Raw genomic sequence first — 13,159 nt, 5'->3', positions numbered from 1 at the left:
AGTCCATTATAATCATGGTCAGTTTTCCCATAGAAGGGGTGGAGGGGATTCAAGGCCTCTGTTTTTATCTTAAATGTACCCAAAATAGAGTTCTGATAGTTCAGTAAAAAATGACATTCTTGAACTTCTTCAGTTAGATATATTCTATGCTGGCCGTGAACATGGTTTGCCCTGCCCCACTCGCTCATTAGGGAATTCTGATTCAGGGCAATGTTTCAGGGGCAGTAAACCAGCTTAAGTGGTAGAAAGAGCAAGGACTGAAATTCTGAAGCATTTTTTTTCAGCCAGCATAACCACGCTGGGCCTCAGGTTCATCAGCTATAACGTGAGAGGCTGGAAGCGATCATGTAAAAGACATTTCTGGCTTTGAAGGCCAGAACTTCTATTATTGGCACATAGGTTGGGTGCCCTGCAGGGAGTGTAGACTGGGGACGGTAGCAGAGTGTGCAGACAGCAGGGAGTGACTCCTCCTCCCCCCCACCAAACAAGCTAAAGCCTCAGAACTACTCATAATCACTCCCTTCCCTCCAACACAAATGCATCGACCCTACTGGTTTCAAAAGTCTGTGCGGCACTTGTATTTAATAATTATTCTGGGGTAATGCAGGAGTGGTGTACATGAGAAACAGATTCGTGCCTCAGTGGCAATGGGGACTTAGCTAGCAAGTATTGGAAGATCAATACAAATACTATAATTAAAACTGGATGCAACCGAATTTGAATGAAGAAAGTAAACTGGATTGTTTAATCACTAGGTACAGAAAACACGAATCATCTATAGTATTGAAGAAAACAATGTTTTCAAGGCATGGCAGAACACCAGTGGTTCATTCACAGTGCTCTGAATGTATGCCCACCACTGAGCAGTTTGAACGTTTACCTATTTATGCTTTAGAGAATGAAAAGAGCAAACTATTAATACTTTGCTACTGCCAATTTTTTCTTCATATTTTGTTTAGAGAATTACTATGGGCAGAACCAACTTGTTTTTCTTTAACAGAGCTTTCCTCTACTATGTTTTCTTATTTGAAATCAGCAAGTATGCACTTACCATCCACAAAATGCTTTGGACTAGAATTACAGATTTGAATTTATACATGAAAAGGAAAATATTTTAATAGTTTGGAGCCACTGCTGATTCTCTGCTGGAAAAACAGAAATAGGTTCACCTGGCATTCAGTGTAAACTGAATGGAAAACATTTCATAATTGGTTACCTACTCTTTTCATGACTGGTTTGCTAGATCCACCACTCTTATCTCCAACACTTCTGAAATACCTTCATGCAGGTAGAATACAGAGCTACTAGTTGGATGAGGGTTAGTAAACAAATGGCAGGGCTTTCTTGAATGATTTCTTTAATCACTTTAACCCTGTTCCTAATAGAAAGCTGGAGGCCAGGGCAATTCAGCTTCTTCTTTTGTCATTTGCCTGCCATAAATATGCACCAGTCTGCATTTGAAAAGCTGAAGGAGGCCGCAAGCTTGCTGGACATTTATCATGCTCTGTTCCCTGTTAACAAGCAAATACTTTAGTTGAATGGGCCATTAACAATCATTGTCAAACGCAGAATGCAAGGTGCTTGGATGTGACCAGCTTGTAAATTAGGGGGTATCACTTCTCTTTGATGAAGCTAGACGAATGAAATGGATCTATTGATATAAATTGCTGAATGAAGTTAGAAAGGAAGGTAAAGCAGCAGGCCCTGGGTATGCCAAGTCTATGTGCAATAACTTTTAAATATTTTTAGTATATGAATGCTACATAGGAATGCCTATAGCAATTCTCACAGTAATGAGCAAAACTGGCAACAATGCAATAGCCCAAAACATGTGATCACGTCAGCTGAGAATTAGGAATAAAACCAACCAAATTGAATATTTAGGATTTAATGACAATCTTCATCCAACATTCAGAGAACACAGAAGTCTAAAAAGACCCTATGTTGCTGTTAAAAACAAAACAAAACAAAACAACAACACAAATTCCCCTTTGCAAAACACACCCAAGATCCACTCCATCAAGAAAGACACTTAGGGTGTTTGCAGTTTTCAGTATTTTCAATGTCTTAAGAGTTTAGACTCTCCCAAAGAAGTGCTGAGACTTTTCTGCAATGCCAAATAGGAGGCAATAAAGCAATTTTTTTTTTCCTGGCTTGACCCAATTGTGGATGTCACTCTGCATGTAACCCAATCATGATTTCAATGGCTTATTTTGCTTAATGACTAAAATGGAAAGTGTGGAAGGCGAAAACAAAAGTCTAGCTTATTTACAAGGTTGTTCAGAACAGAGGGCAATAAGATGCAACAGCATGGAGAGTTTCTGGTTTTGTTTTTGACTTCAAGGTTGGGCAGCACTAACATTTTTATAATCCTATAATTTACACTAAGGGAGCCTATTCCATTCAACTCAAAGGTTAAGACTCACATTTAGGAGTAAAATTACATCTAGATAAGCCCATTGGTTTTGGCATATTGCATTACTACTAATTTGAATTAAAACTAAATCCTACCCCCCCCCTTTAAGTTTATTATATCTTTTTTTTTCCAGGTTGGGAAAAACAAAACTCACAGAAGAGCTCTGTGGCTGAGGGAGAGGGACAATGTGTCCTGTTTACCTTTGCTTCTCCCATGCGGTGGGAGATGGAGCTGGCTCTGAAAAGATGGCTGAAATCAAAAAGTCTCTGTTTTCTTTTCAGATAACCCCAGCCCTACCTATCCCCTCTGGTCTCTGTTCCTTCCCAGCATGGCCCTGCTGAAGCCCAAATAGATTAAGGCAAGGACCGCGAAGTGCAGTTAATCCTACAGAACGGCTGCCGCTGTAAGGCCAGGAGTTAAAAAGGAAAATCTCCCAGGCCCTAACAACTGCAGTGATCTGAAGTTTTAATCAGCCCTCATCTCAATCTATAAAAAAGGCAGTCAATGAAACCTACCTTTGCCATATTATCCACCACCAATGAGCAAGAACTGAGCAGCCTTTCTTTACTGCCTTAGCCATCCCAGACCACAAGTAGAGCTTTCATACTTTCTAATCCTAGTTTCCAAGTCTGCGTGGTTCTCACATAATACCCAACAGCCTGGAGCAAGGGCCCTCGTCTCTGTGCCCTTTTCAGAGACGTGTCATTTCTAACATCAAGCTAATCTATATGTTGCCATGGCTTCACCCTTTATCTGCCTTTACATCTTATGAACTGCATGGATTTACCACATTATTTTTATCTGAAAGACAGAAAATGGTGGTTTTATTGCCATACAATCAGATTACTGCTGCTGGTTTCTCTATGCCTTTTTACCATACTTCAATCAAAAGGGATCAGTTTCTTTATACTCTGCCCTTGGTGTACATCACATCTGTAAAGACCTAGTCTGGGTTGTAATCCCCTTATTAACTATGACCAGGGTTGATTTGCCTAAAAATAAAAGCAAATTGTGTCAGACCCTTTCACTTTGTTTTTGATTCGGAACTACAAAATGGATTACTAAAGAAACCTTCAGAGTTCACACGGCTAGTATAGTGCTGAATTTAAAATGAGAATTAAACAAGTTAAACAGGGGAGGCATGTCAACGGTTTACATCTTCCATCATGGGAGAAGGGCTGAATTGCTTATGTCTTTGTATTCTTTGGCTTTACAGAGACAATGAAGCCACAGGAGTTTTTCCAAGCTGTTCGGAACATGTCCCGTTTGCTATCCTTCCTTCTTTGCTGTTCTTATATTCCTCCCCCAGCCCCATTCTAATTCCCCCTTAAAAGGGGGGGAGCTCTTCCCTGAAAGAGCTAATTCCTGACTAGAAGCTTATAATTCTATGGGTTCTGCATATTTTAATCAAAATATTTTAAACAGTTGAACACTCCTCTTTAAGGCTCCACTCTGCTCCACAAAGGGTGAGCTCATACGCAAACCTATGTAGATGTATAATAAGTGACCTGAAAAACAGGTTCTTTATGTTAGCAGCAAAGGAAGGCAGACACGAGGCAGATATGAGGACCATTTTCATCATTTTTCTTAGAAGAGCACTTCTTTTTGTCTAATTTACAATTAAATATTTTAAGAATAATGTTTTCATGAAATCTTAAAAGAAGTATCTTTCCTAGAAAAATTTTTTTACTAGGGTCTACAGTCTGTATTTCCTCTTCCCTGCCACTCCCAATCCTATGACGCACCGCTGCAGTCATGCTGGGATCTCAAATAGTTTCCCACTAGGTGAACATACTCTGAAACGTGTCGCTCGAAGTTAGGTGTGACACTGAAGCTCCTGGGAGCTACCTAAAAGATGTGTAATGGAAGACAAGATAGCAAGGACTTAGTTGCTCCAGTTGCAATGTCCGTCTGAAGATAATTATCTTGCCGATCCACCAAAGGATTCACTTCAGTAAGTTTACAGATGAGAGGCTTTATGATAATAAATATCCCAATTGTTCTTCAGTTGACTCTGTATGGAAAAACCATTCCAACTAGTACTTTTTAGCTGGTCTCGGGCCAATGGCTAATTCACCTGTCCACATACTACAGCTTAAAAGTCAGAAACGTTTAGAAACGTTGGAGTCATTTGCATTTCTTTGCATCAGAAGGACAAGTGTCAACAGCTATGCTTTGTGAAAGATTTAGAACCAAGTGCTTAACAAATCATCTTAACCTCCAACTCCTGTTTCTAGGGCTCTAAGTTGTAATTGTTGAGGTTAAGAAGTGCGGTCCCTAGACACAAGATTCCCAAATAAATTCTCATCTGAAAAGAAGACTACCAAGCACATCATGAGATATCGCTTTAGCTCTGTCTTTGTGCTCTGCCTGGCTCAGTTGTCCTGTAGAACAACGACAGTCCATTACCTACAGTTTATCATCCTGACAAAATGTGAGGAATGTGGATGTGAAAGCACTAACAATCCCACCCCTGGTGCTTTGAGCTTTTTTCTCTCTATATTAAAACCGACAAGATTAACCCAAACGCAAACTGTGGAGCATAGTTCAAGGGGCTATTCAATCAGTGCTGAATGTGCATTTGTTTACCTACAAAAATAAGAATTTCAGACACAATGGAAGGCAGGCTGGCTTATATATGTTATTGAATGAACTGTTTAAACAGCACTATCCATTGTAGTTTATTTTATCAATCTCTGACAGGTCCGTATTTATTCAGGGCCTGACTGTGGTAAAGCCCATGTATTATACTTTATCTGGATATGATCCAGCCATTCTTTTGTATCAAGTCAATCAATATCAGGAATTCTGTATTATGTAGGGGAAAAAATTACACGGGAAAAACAAAATGCTTTGTTAACTAACTGGTATGTGATGCAGACAAAATAGCAACCCTAGACATAAGAAATTAATACTGGATTAAAATTTTCAACAAAGTCAGTGTAATTCATTCCACAATACCATACCTATACAGATTTGCTCACGCTAAAGTAAAATTAGTATTTAAAAAAAAATAGCCAATCATTTTATTTTGACAAAAATATCACACTTGGAAAAAGAATGTCCTACTGAAATGTTAATTAAAAATGGAAGCTAGGCGTTGCTGTTCTCTGCTGAATTAAAAAAAAAAAAAAACAAACCTAAAAAACCAAAATGGCTACAACCGACCCAACTCTACCAGAACCTACGGATGCAATGCGAATAACCTAATTGGGCAGCCACTAATATTTCAGTACACAGGACTTCTTTAGATTACCACATACACTCTCCCGGATAGGAGCAGCAGACAATGTGATTAAAGTAGTTATGGAGACGCTGAATTCACAAAGGACTTTCTGGACCCCGTATCCAAACAGCTGCTGCATGCTCCCTATGTCGACCACCTGCTAAAAAAGCTGACCTCCGAATGAAACAAATCTAATTACTGATGGCTGCTTCATCACAAATGAATTGTTCCACAGTTCATAGGAACTGACGTGAAACTTCAATGCATTTGATTACCTTTCTGCCAAGTCATATTTACTGACTGAAACTTTTCCCTGGAAACAAATATGCAATTTCTCCAAGTAAAGCAACCCCTTGGCACCAGGGGATTTTTATTCATTCTCAAACTTAGAAAAGGCTCTTTCATATCATTCCTCCAGGACGAAATCTTTCTGATCTCTCAAGCTAGCATTCAGCTGCACGCGTTTGCAAAGCAGATCTTTTTCCAGGAACATATTATCCAGTCCTCCAGGCAAACCATTATCATGAGATTTTAAAAGAAATTCTACTGTTGAGGACAGGAACAATCACACCAACAGCAAGGGTAGCAGTGCAGGGAGGCAGGCTTCTGGGAAATGCAGGGCCCTAGCAGGTCTCTAAATCCGGCCACCGCTTGGAAAAACAGACTAATCTTAATCATCAGGATGGTGAGTAAATAGAAGTCACCTCGCCCATCCCCCGACACATTACGAAAAGAAGATACTAATGCCCAAGACTCAGATTGAAATAATTATTGTTCTACCTTTTTTCTCCCCAAGTTGGTATTTCTAATCCTCCTGTCGGGTACACACAAACTCATAGTTAACAATAATGCAAAGATACATATACTGAGCTGAACGTTGAAGAAGTTAATGGGAGAATTTCTTTCAACTAGATTTAAATATAAATATTAAATCCTCAAAAAAGAAAAAAAAAAATCAGCCCCCAAAGAGAGCCGGGCAGTGAAAGTGAGGCCCGGAGCGCAGCAGGCCGCCTGGGGGAGGGGCGGGCGGGCGCCGCGCGCATTCCGCATGGAAGAGTGACCTCTGTAGGCGCCGAGCGGCCGCGGCCGCGGCTGCCCCTCCCCGGCTGGCCGGCGGCCTCTCTCGGCTCCGGGGCCCGCTCGGCGCGCAGGTCCCAGCCCGGCGCTTTCCGGCATCACCTGGTGCCTCACGCTTCGGTGTCGGTGTAAAGATGAGACCGCCAGTACTTCATCGGCAAATGCAATCTTACATTAAAAATATAATCCATACCAGATCAGACTACATGGAAGGAGGCGGCATGAAGTAACTTTTACATAGGAGCCGTGTTTGAAAGTGCCTTAAGTGCCACCTAGCATCATGCAAGAATTTCTTTAAACCGATTTATAACTGTGACGTTTTTTGCTCTTTTACTGAAGGAATTCTTGGTTAACATGTTGGTGAATTTGAAATGCACCACATCTCACAGAGTGGATAAAATTCTTCAATGAAGATGTGATTTCTAAGTCGATCCCCATCTCTTTACTCCAAAATCCATGCCCAACTTGATCAACTTCCATTAGGCCACTGATACTGCTTCTGGTCTCAAACGTTTACCCTAGAAGCTAATGACTCCACACTTTCTCCCATGTTTTCCAAGAATAAAATTCCATGATTCTGTAAACTATTTTTTGGATGTAATTCGAAATGAGATGATATGCAATATTGAATGCCCACATGACTACGAGTCACGGCCATATATATCTAAGATGGATTGCATTTTCTGAATTCTGAGTGCACTGCGGTAGCCCAGATGAAAGTTACTCTTTCCAAGGCCTGGCTCTCCCACCCGTACTGTTGGATAAAAGCAAATCTGGTCCAAAGGATCCCATTCCTACCCAGGGTCCCCAAGGGCAAAGACTTCAGGAGCAGCGTCGGCTGGGCAGGGCCCTAAGCTTTTGCACAAGGCATCCGAAAAATAAGGGCAGCGATAGAGTCTGCACAGAGTTCAGGGCCTTTGGTTTATAAACGAACGGAGAAGCCGATGTGCAGAGGGCCCTTCCGGAGAAGCCCAAGGCCGGTCCCCGGGCGAGGAAGAGAGGGCTCGCCGCCCCAGTTCTGCGGAGCAAGAGAACTCCCCGCGCACTCTCGGGTTAGCCGCACGGCGCCGAGGCGCGGGTCCCGGGGCGCTGCGGGCGGCGCAGCGACCCACGGCTTCCCTCTGCGAGGGTGCGCTCCACGGCCCCAGTCCCGCCACACCCGTCACCCGCCCGCCCGCCTGCCCGCGGGCCCCGGACTGGGCCGCCTAGGCTCCTCGCTAGTGCAGCATCTCCACCTCTCTCCAGAGCCCACCCGTCCCTGCGCGCCGGCCAGCCCTGTTTGTGGCCTTGTCCTCCGTCCTCGAAAACAAGAGAGAGTCAGGTATCGCCATCGGACACCTTCCCGGACGTGACACCCGAGCCGCCAGGGGCTTTTAGCGCGGGGCAGCGCTTGGGGGAGGAAAGGCGGGGAAACCGCCCCTTCGAGCCAACGCGCGGGCTGGAAAATAGAGCGAGGAGTCTCCATCTAGTGAAATGTGGCAGGGGAGGGGGACAGGGGACCGAGGTTCCAAAAACAGACTCCAAGGTTCCGCGAGCCGACCCTTCCTCCCACCAGGACAGCGCGGCGGGCGGACCCCGGGGCCAGGACCTAGAGATACCGCGGACGCCACTTACTTGGAGTTCGAGGAATTCCAATAGATAGGCTCTAAAACTATCGATCTGGAAATCGCAGTTCTGCATAAAACCATCAAAACTCCCCAGCAGTACTTCCACACGGAGTCCCTCCTCACGGCCATGGCTAAGCCACTCCCAGCTCCGCGCACTCCGGGCCGCGGAGGGACAGGACGCGGGCCGGGAGCCCCAATCCTCCGGGGCAGACCAGGGGGTAAGGCTGCAGGCGCCCGCAGACAGCTTCGGGGTGCGCCGAGCAGCTCCGGCGGTCGCGGAGGCCAGGTGCGCTCGCCCTCCCGGGCCCTCAGGGTGCGGGGCGGGATCGCATGCGCGGGGCGCGGCGGCGCGGCGGACTCGCGGCTCCGGGGCGCCGCGCCGGACGCAGCTCGGACGGCCGGCTCCCGTGCGGCTCCAGGGTGCCGGGCCAGCCGCGGCTGGCGGGCAGGCGGGCGGGCGCGGGGCGGCAGGGAGGGAGCGGGGCCGGGACACAAAGGCCAGAAGCGGAGAGACGACTCGGCGCGGGGCGGCGGGCGCTGCGCCCCGAGCGGGGCCGCCTCTGACTATAGATCCAGTGGAGCGGGCAGCGGCCCGAGCGCGCGGGCGCCGCGTCGGCGCGGTTCCATGTCCCGGAGCGCGGAGCGGAGAAGGGCGCCTCCGGGCGCGCAGGAGCCACCTCAGTCCTCGCGGCTCCCGGCTCGCGGAGCAAGCAGGAGGAAACGCGGTCCCCGCCGCGGGCGCCGGACGCGCGCGGGCCTTTGTGTGCGGGGAGGGCGCCGGGACCGACTCTGCGCGCAGCTCTCCGCTCCGGCCGGCGCCGCCGTCCCCGCCGAGAAGAGTCCGCGCGGTCAGCGCGCTGTCAGAGCGCTATAAACGCGGGGCCCCGCCCCGAAGCGCGAAGCCCATTGGCCCGCCGCGCGGCAGCCGCGCGCTGGTTGGGCAGCCGGCCCGTCCGTCTGTCGCCCCCGCCCGGCCCCGGGCGCCGCGAGGCGGGGTTGAGGTTGACAGGTGAGCCCCACCCCCGGCTCGGAGCGCCGCGCAGCTGAGCCGTCGACCGGGAGAGAGAAGTGACCCAGCGTGTGCACAGGGCGCCCTCGGTGCGGCGGCGGGAGGCCTCCCGGACGTTGTGGAGACGTTGAAACAGGGACGGCCAAGCGTGGAGTGGACGACCACGACGGGCCACCTGTCCCCGTGCCCGCCCGCCCGTGTCTCCGCGCTCGGCAGCGCCTTCGTTGTCCTGCAAGTGTCCCAACTTCAACAGACAATCCAGACTTGTGCAGAGTCCAAGCAGTGGGTTTCCTTTTGGGTTTTCCTTCTTAAAACGAAATGTTTCCCTCTTTATAGGACTAACTTACACACCGTGCACGCACCCACTGAGTCCCCGGCTCTCTTCGCTGTTTCTCACGAAGCCTCTTAGCGAAGGTTTCTCACTTAATTTTGGAACCAAACAATCAGCTCCGGCCCGACTTCAGTCAATAGGGCTGGGAAATGCAAAACGACTCCAGGGGACGCGGCGCAGGAATTTGCAGCTGATAATTAGCGCGTGAACGTCTTCGCCCTCCACTCTCTCCACACTTTCTTCGCGGGCGTCTCTTCCGCTCCTCACTTCCTGGGAAAGCAGCACCTCCCAAGCCTTCCCTGCAAACGTCGCCGGCGCGCACACGCCCGCGGGGACTTTCTTATTAATTGGCCTCCTGGAGACACGCTTCCCAAGGTGACCGGGATTTAGGGGGTGACAGGAACATATATCCGGGTGTGATGTAAAAGTCAATGTGCATCTTATTCAGTGTCTAAAGACCCAAATGCAGAGGTGGCAGGAATTCATTACTTTCCCAGTTAAGTGCTTGTCCAAAGAACAGCTTTGACGAGCTCCAGCAACCACATCAGTGACTTCCACGGACCCACAGCGCCCACCAGCGACCAGTTTTACTTCTCGGCATCTCGAGAGCATAATGGTCTACCTACCCAGATCCAGTATCCGGCAGAAACTAATCAAGTCAGAAAGTCTTTCAAAATGCCCAACAGCATAGAAATAAGGGAGAGTACAAATGTACAAGTCACAGTTTCAAAAATAAACAATAAAATGTTATATGCCCACGTTTTGTTCCTTTAATGCTGTCTACACCACAATTTGTTTCAAATGCAATGGTTGTTCCTACAAATTATATTTTTTAACCAAATTATCCACTAAACTAAAAGAGAAAATATATATGGCAAAACATCTAGTTTAGATACTTGTTAGTTTTTCTTTCACCTTTCTTCATAAAAATTTCTAAAGATTTTTATGGTGTATTTTTTTTAAACATCGTAAGTTAACGTATGTATCAACTAGAGTGTGAAAATTTTGTAGAGGCTCGCTTGAGACAGAAAACATTAAAGCATTCCAAGTATTGAATACACTCCTCCAAATGGATCCTTAAGAGAGCAGAGAATTTTGTTTTTTGTAACTACTATTAATAGTTTTAAATAAGCCTTAAACTTGAATTTTTTTTAAAAAGGCTCAAAAAGGGCATACCGATTTAAACTTAACATTCCCAGGAAAGACTGAAAAAAGGGGCATGCACTATGACTTGTAACTTCACAAGGTTAAAAAAAGGACTGTTTTTTAATATGCCTAAAGAAATCATTTAAGGAATTCATTGAAATCGAATATGAAGTTAGCTTAAAAGAACAAACACTAAGTATATCTCAGCACCTTTCATGTTTAGCAAACTTATATTGTGAAACTTAAGTTGTGACCTCTTGGCTCACTACATCCTCTTCTCCAAGTAAACTACAGGAAATACAGGAAATTTGCATTGTCTGAAAATAACCCAGCTTCCAAAAATAACATTTCCAGTGAATCAGATATTATCACATCCAAAGCATTTCACTTTGGGAAAATTGTAAATATACATTTAAAAATAATTTCCTTTTAAAAACAATGTGCATATATAACAAAAAAAAAATCCAACGCAAAGATTTCTATGGTATAGCTTTAAAGTGTGAGAATATACAACTTACTTTCTGTATAGATTTGATGTAGAGACTATGTGAAAACCATCAGCAACAGCAAACAATTTCGATGTATCAATGTTCTACTATATTAGTCTAGATAGTAATTTTGTTAAATAAAAGCATCAACTCAAGCCACTTGTATCTACTGTTGTATACATACACCAAACAAAAAGTCAGTCAGACTGGCACGTACAAAGTAAAAATTCGAAAGCACAACAAACCAAGAACCAATCACATCAATTTAATACCTGTTTGTATTTGGACTTCATTTTACAATTAAATTGTTGGAACAAGTTGGTTATTTTTGAAAATATGTAATTTTACCAGAATGTATTTAACCCCACATCAAAAAATGAGTTTTTATTTCAGCATAAGTTACTTCAGGTTTCTAGAGTTAAGGAGAAATTTTCTAAAAGTCAAATTAATGAAGACTTGGCAATTTCAAAGATATACTGTAGCCAATTATAAAAGTTACTATGAAGTTGAATAAATGTAGAATTAGGTGCCAAATATAAAATTTGGATAATTCCAGCTTAAAAAAGTGCCATTGCCCCCACCCCCAAAGTGTACCTCATTAGTCATGTCCCTGATCCTTTGAATTCCTAGGCAGGTTTTGGTCTTTAGACCTGATTGTTTCTTATATAATCCTTATTCAGTATTCCATCAATTCTAAGACACATTTCAAAAGACATGTAACATAACTTCCATAAAAAAATTTTATTTAAATGTAACATTAAAGAAAAAATTCTCTGAATTTGACGTGTTATCCATGCAATGAATGAACTTTCTATATAGCTGTAAGCTTCTCCTGAAATCATATACTTTGTTTCCTGGCATTGTATGCTATTTATTTCATATATGTCACCGAAGTTTTTAGAACTTTTCAGCAAATCACATTTGCCCAATGTATCCCTACCGGGAAAATCTTTCTGAATGAAACTAAACCCTTTCTTAAAATCAACTTTGCCATACACTCCTCCTCCATCTACCTGCTCTGAAAATTCAGATTACACACTGAAGCAGTTTATACTACAGCTTACTTATGTGTTTGGCAGCAAAACTATTACATGAGGCTCTTAGTCAAAAGAGAATCACTTCTCCCTTTGGGAAGTTTAGTAACAACTCATACTTTCTAAACTATAACAACGTATTCCTTATGAAAGCAAAGTACTCTATTTCCAACTTGCAGTCATTTAAATCTCTAACTCAACCTACATTTCTTCTTCAGCATTGATGCAAAAACAGCACACATCAAAGAATATAGAAATGGCTCCAAAGAGCTTGAGCAGCTGGCATGAAAGCTCATTCCTTATTTACAAACCAAGAGGTTTTCGAGGACCAAACTCCATTCATCATACCAAACTGGATTACATAGTTGGTGGAAACAAAGGAGTAGGTTAACAGTTAGCTGTGCACTATTTTGATTTTATCACTCAAATACTTTAACCTCTCTAAACAAGATATCCCCTTTATGGACTGATTTGATAGAGATGTGCTGTAGTGAACATTAAAAAGTTAAATGTTTTTATTCTTATATATAAGAAAAATTATTGATAGTCCTAAGGAGGTAACAGATCTCTTGGGGCTATAAAACCATTTTTTGCCCTCTCATTATACCACTTGACAATTAGGAGGTTCCACAGCACTTAAAACCAACTGCAATTCTTTTGTTAACTCCTTATTCTACTTGTCATTTACTTAATCCACAGTGAAAGCCTAGAAAATAATAAAACAATCATCCAAATGTATACAGTAAACAAACTCATTTTATTCTAACCCTAACAAATACAGGTTTGGTAAATCACAGTTGTGCCAACCTTAGAAAATAAACTGAC

General features: G+C 44.2%; 1 protein-coding gene across 1 annotated transcript in view; it reads right to left on the bottom strand.

Annotated features, from left to right (window-relative positions):
* The window catches only part of EFNB2 (ephrin B2), a 44,338-nt gene extending 35,670 nt beyond the window's left edge, over positions 1–8,668 (bottom strand). The window contains exon 1 of the mRNA XM_045566884.1: positions 8,334–8,668. Coding sequence (XP_045422840.1) covers positions 8,334–8,455 — 122 coding nt within the window. The 5' untranslated portion in view covers positions 8,456–8,668. The remainder of the gene's footprint in view (positions 1–8,333) is intronic.
* Between the last annotated feature and the right edge of the window lie 4,491 nt (positions 8,669–13,159).

This window comes from Lemur catta, chromosome 13 (assembly GCF_020740605.2).
Source record: "Lemur catta isolate mLemCat1 chromosome 13, mLemCat1.pri, whole genome shotgun sequence".
Lineage (NCBI taxonomy): Eukaryota > Metazoa > Chordata > Mammalia > Primates > Lemuridae > Lemur > Lemur catta.
Note: the sequence above shows the minus strand (reverse complement) of the source record. Positions and strands in the feature narration are given on the sequence as shown.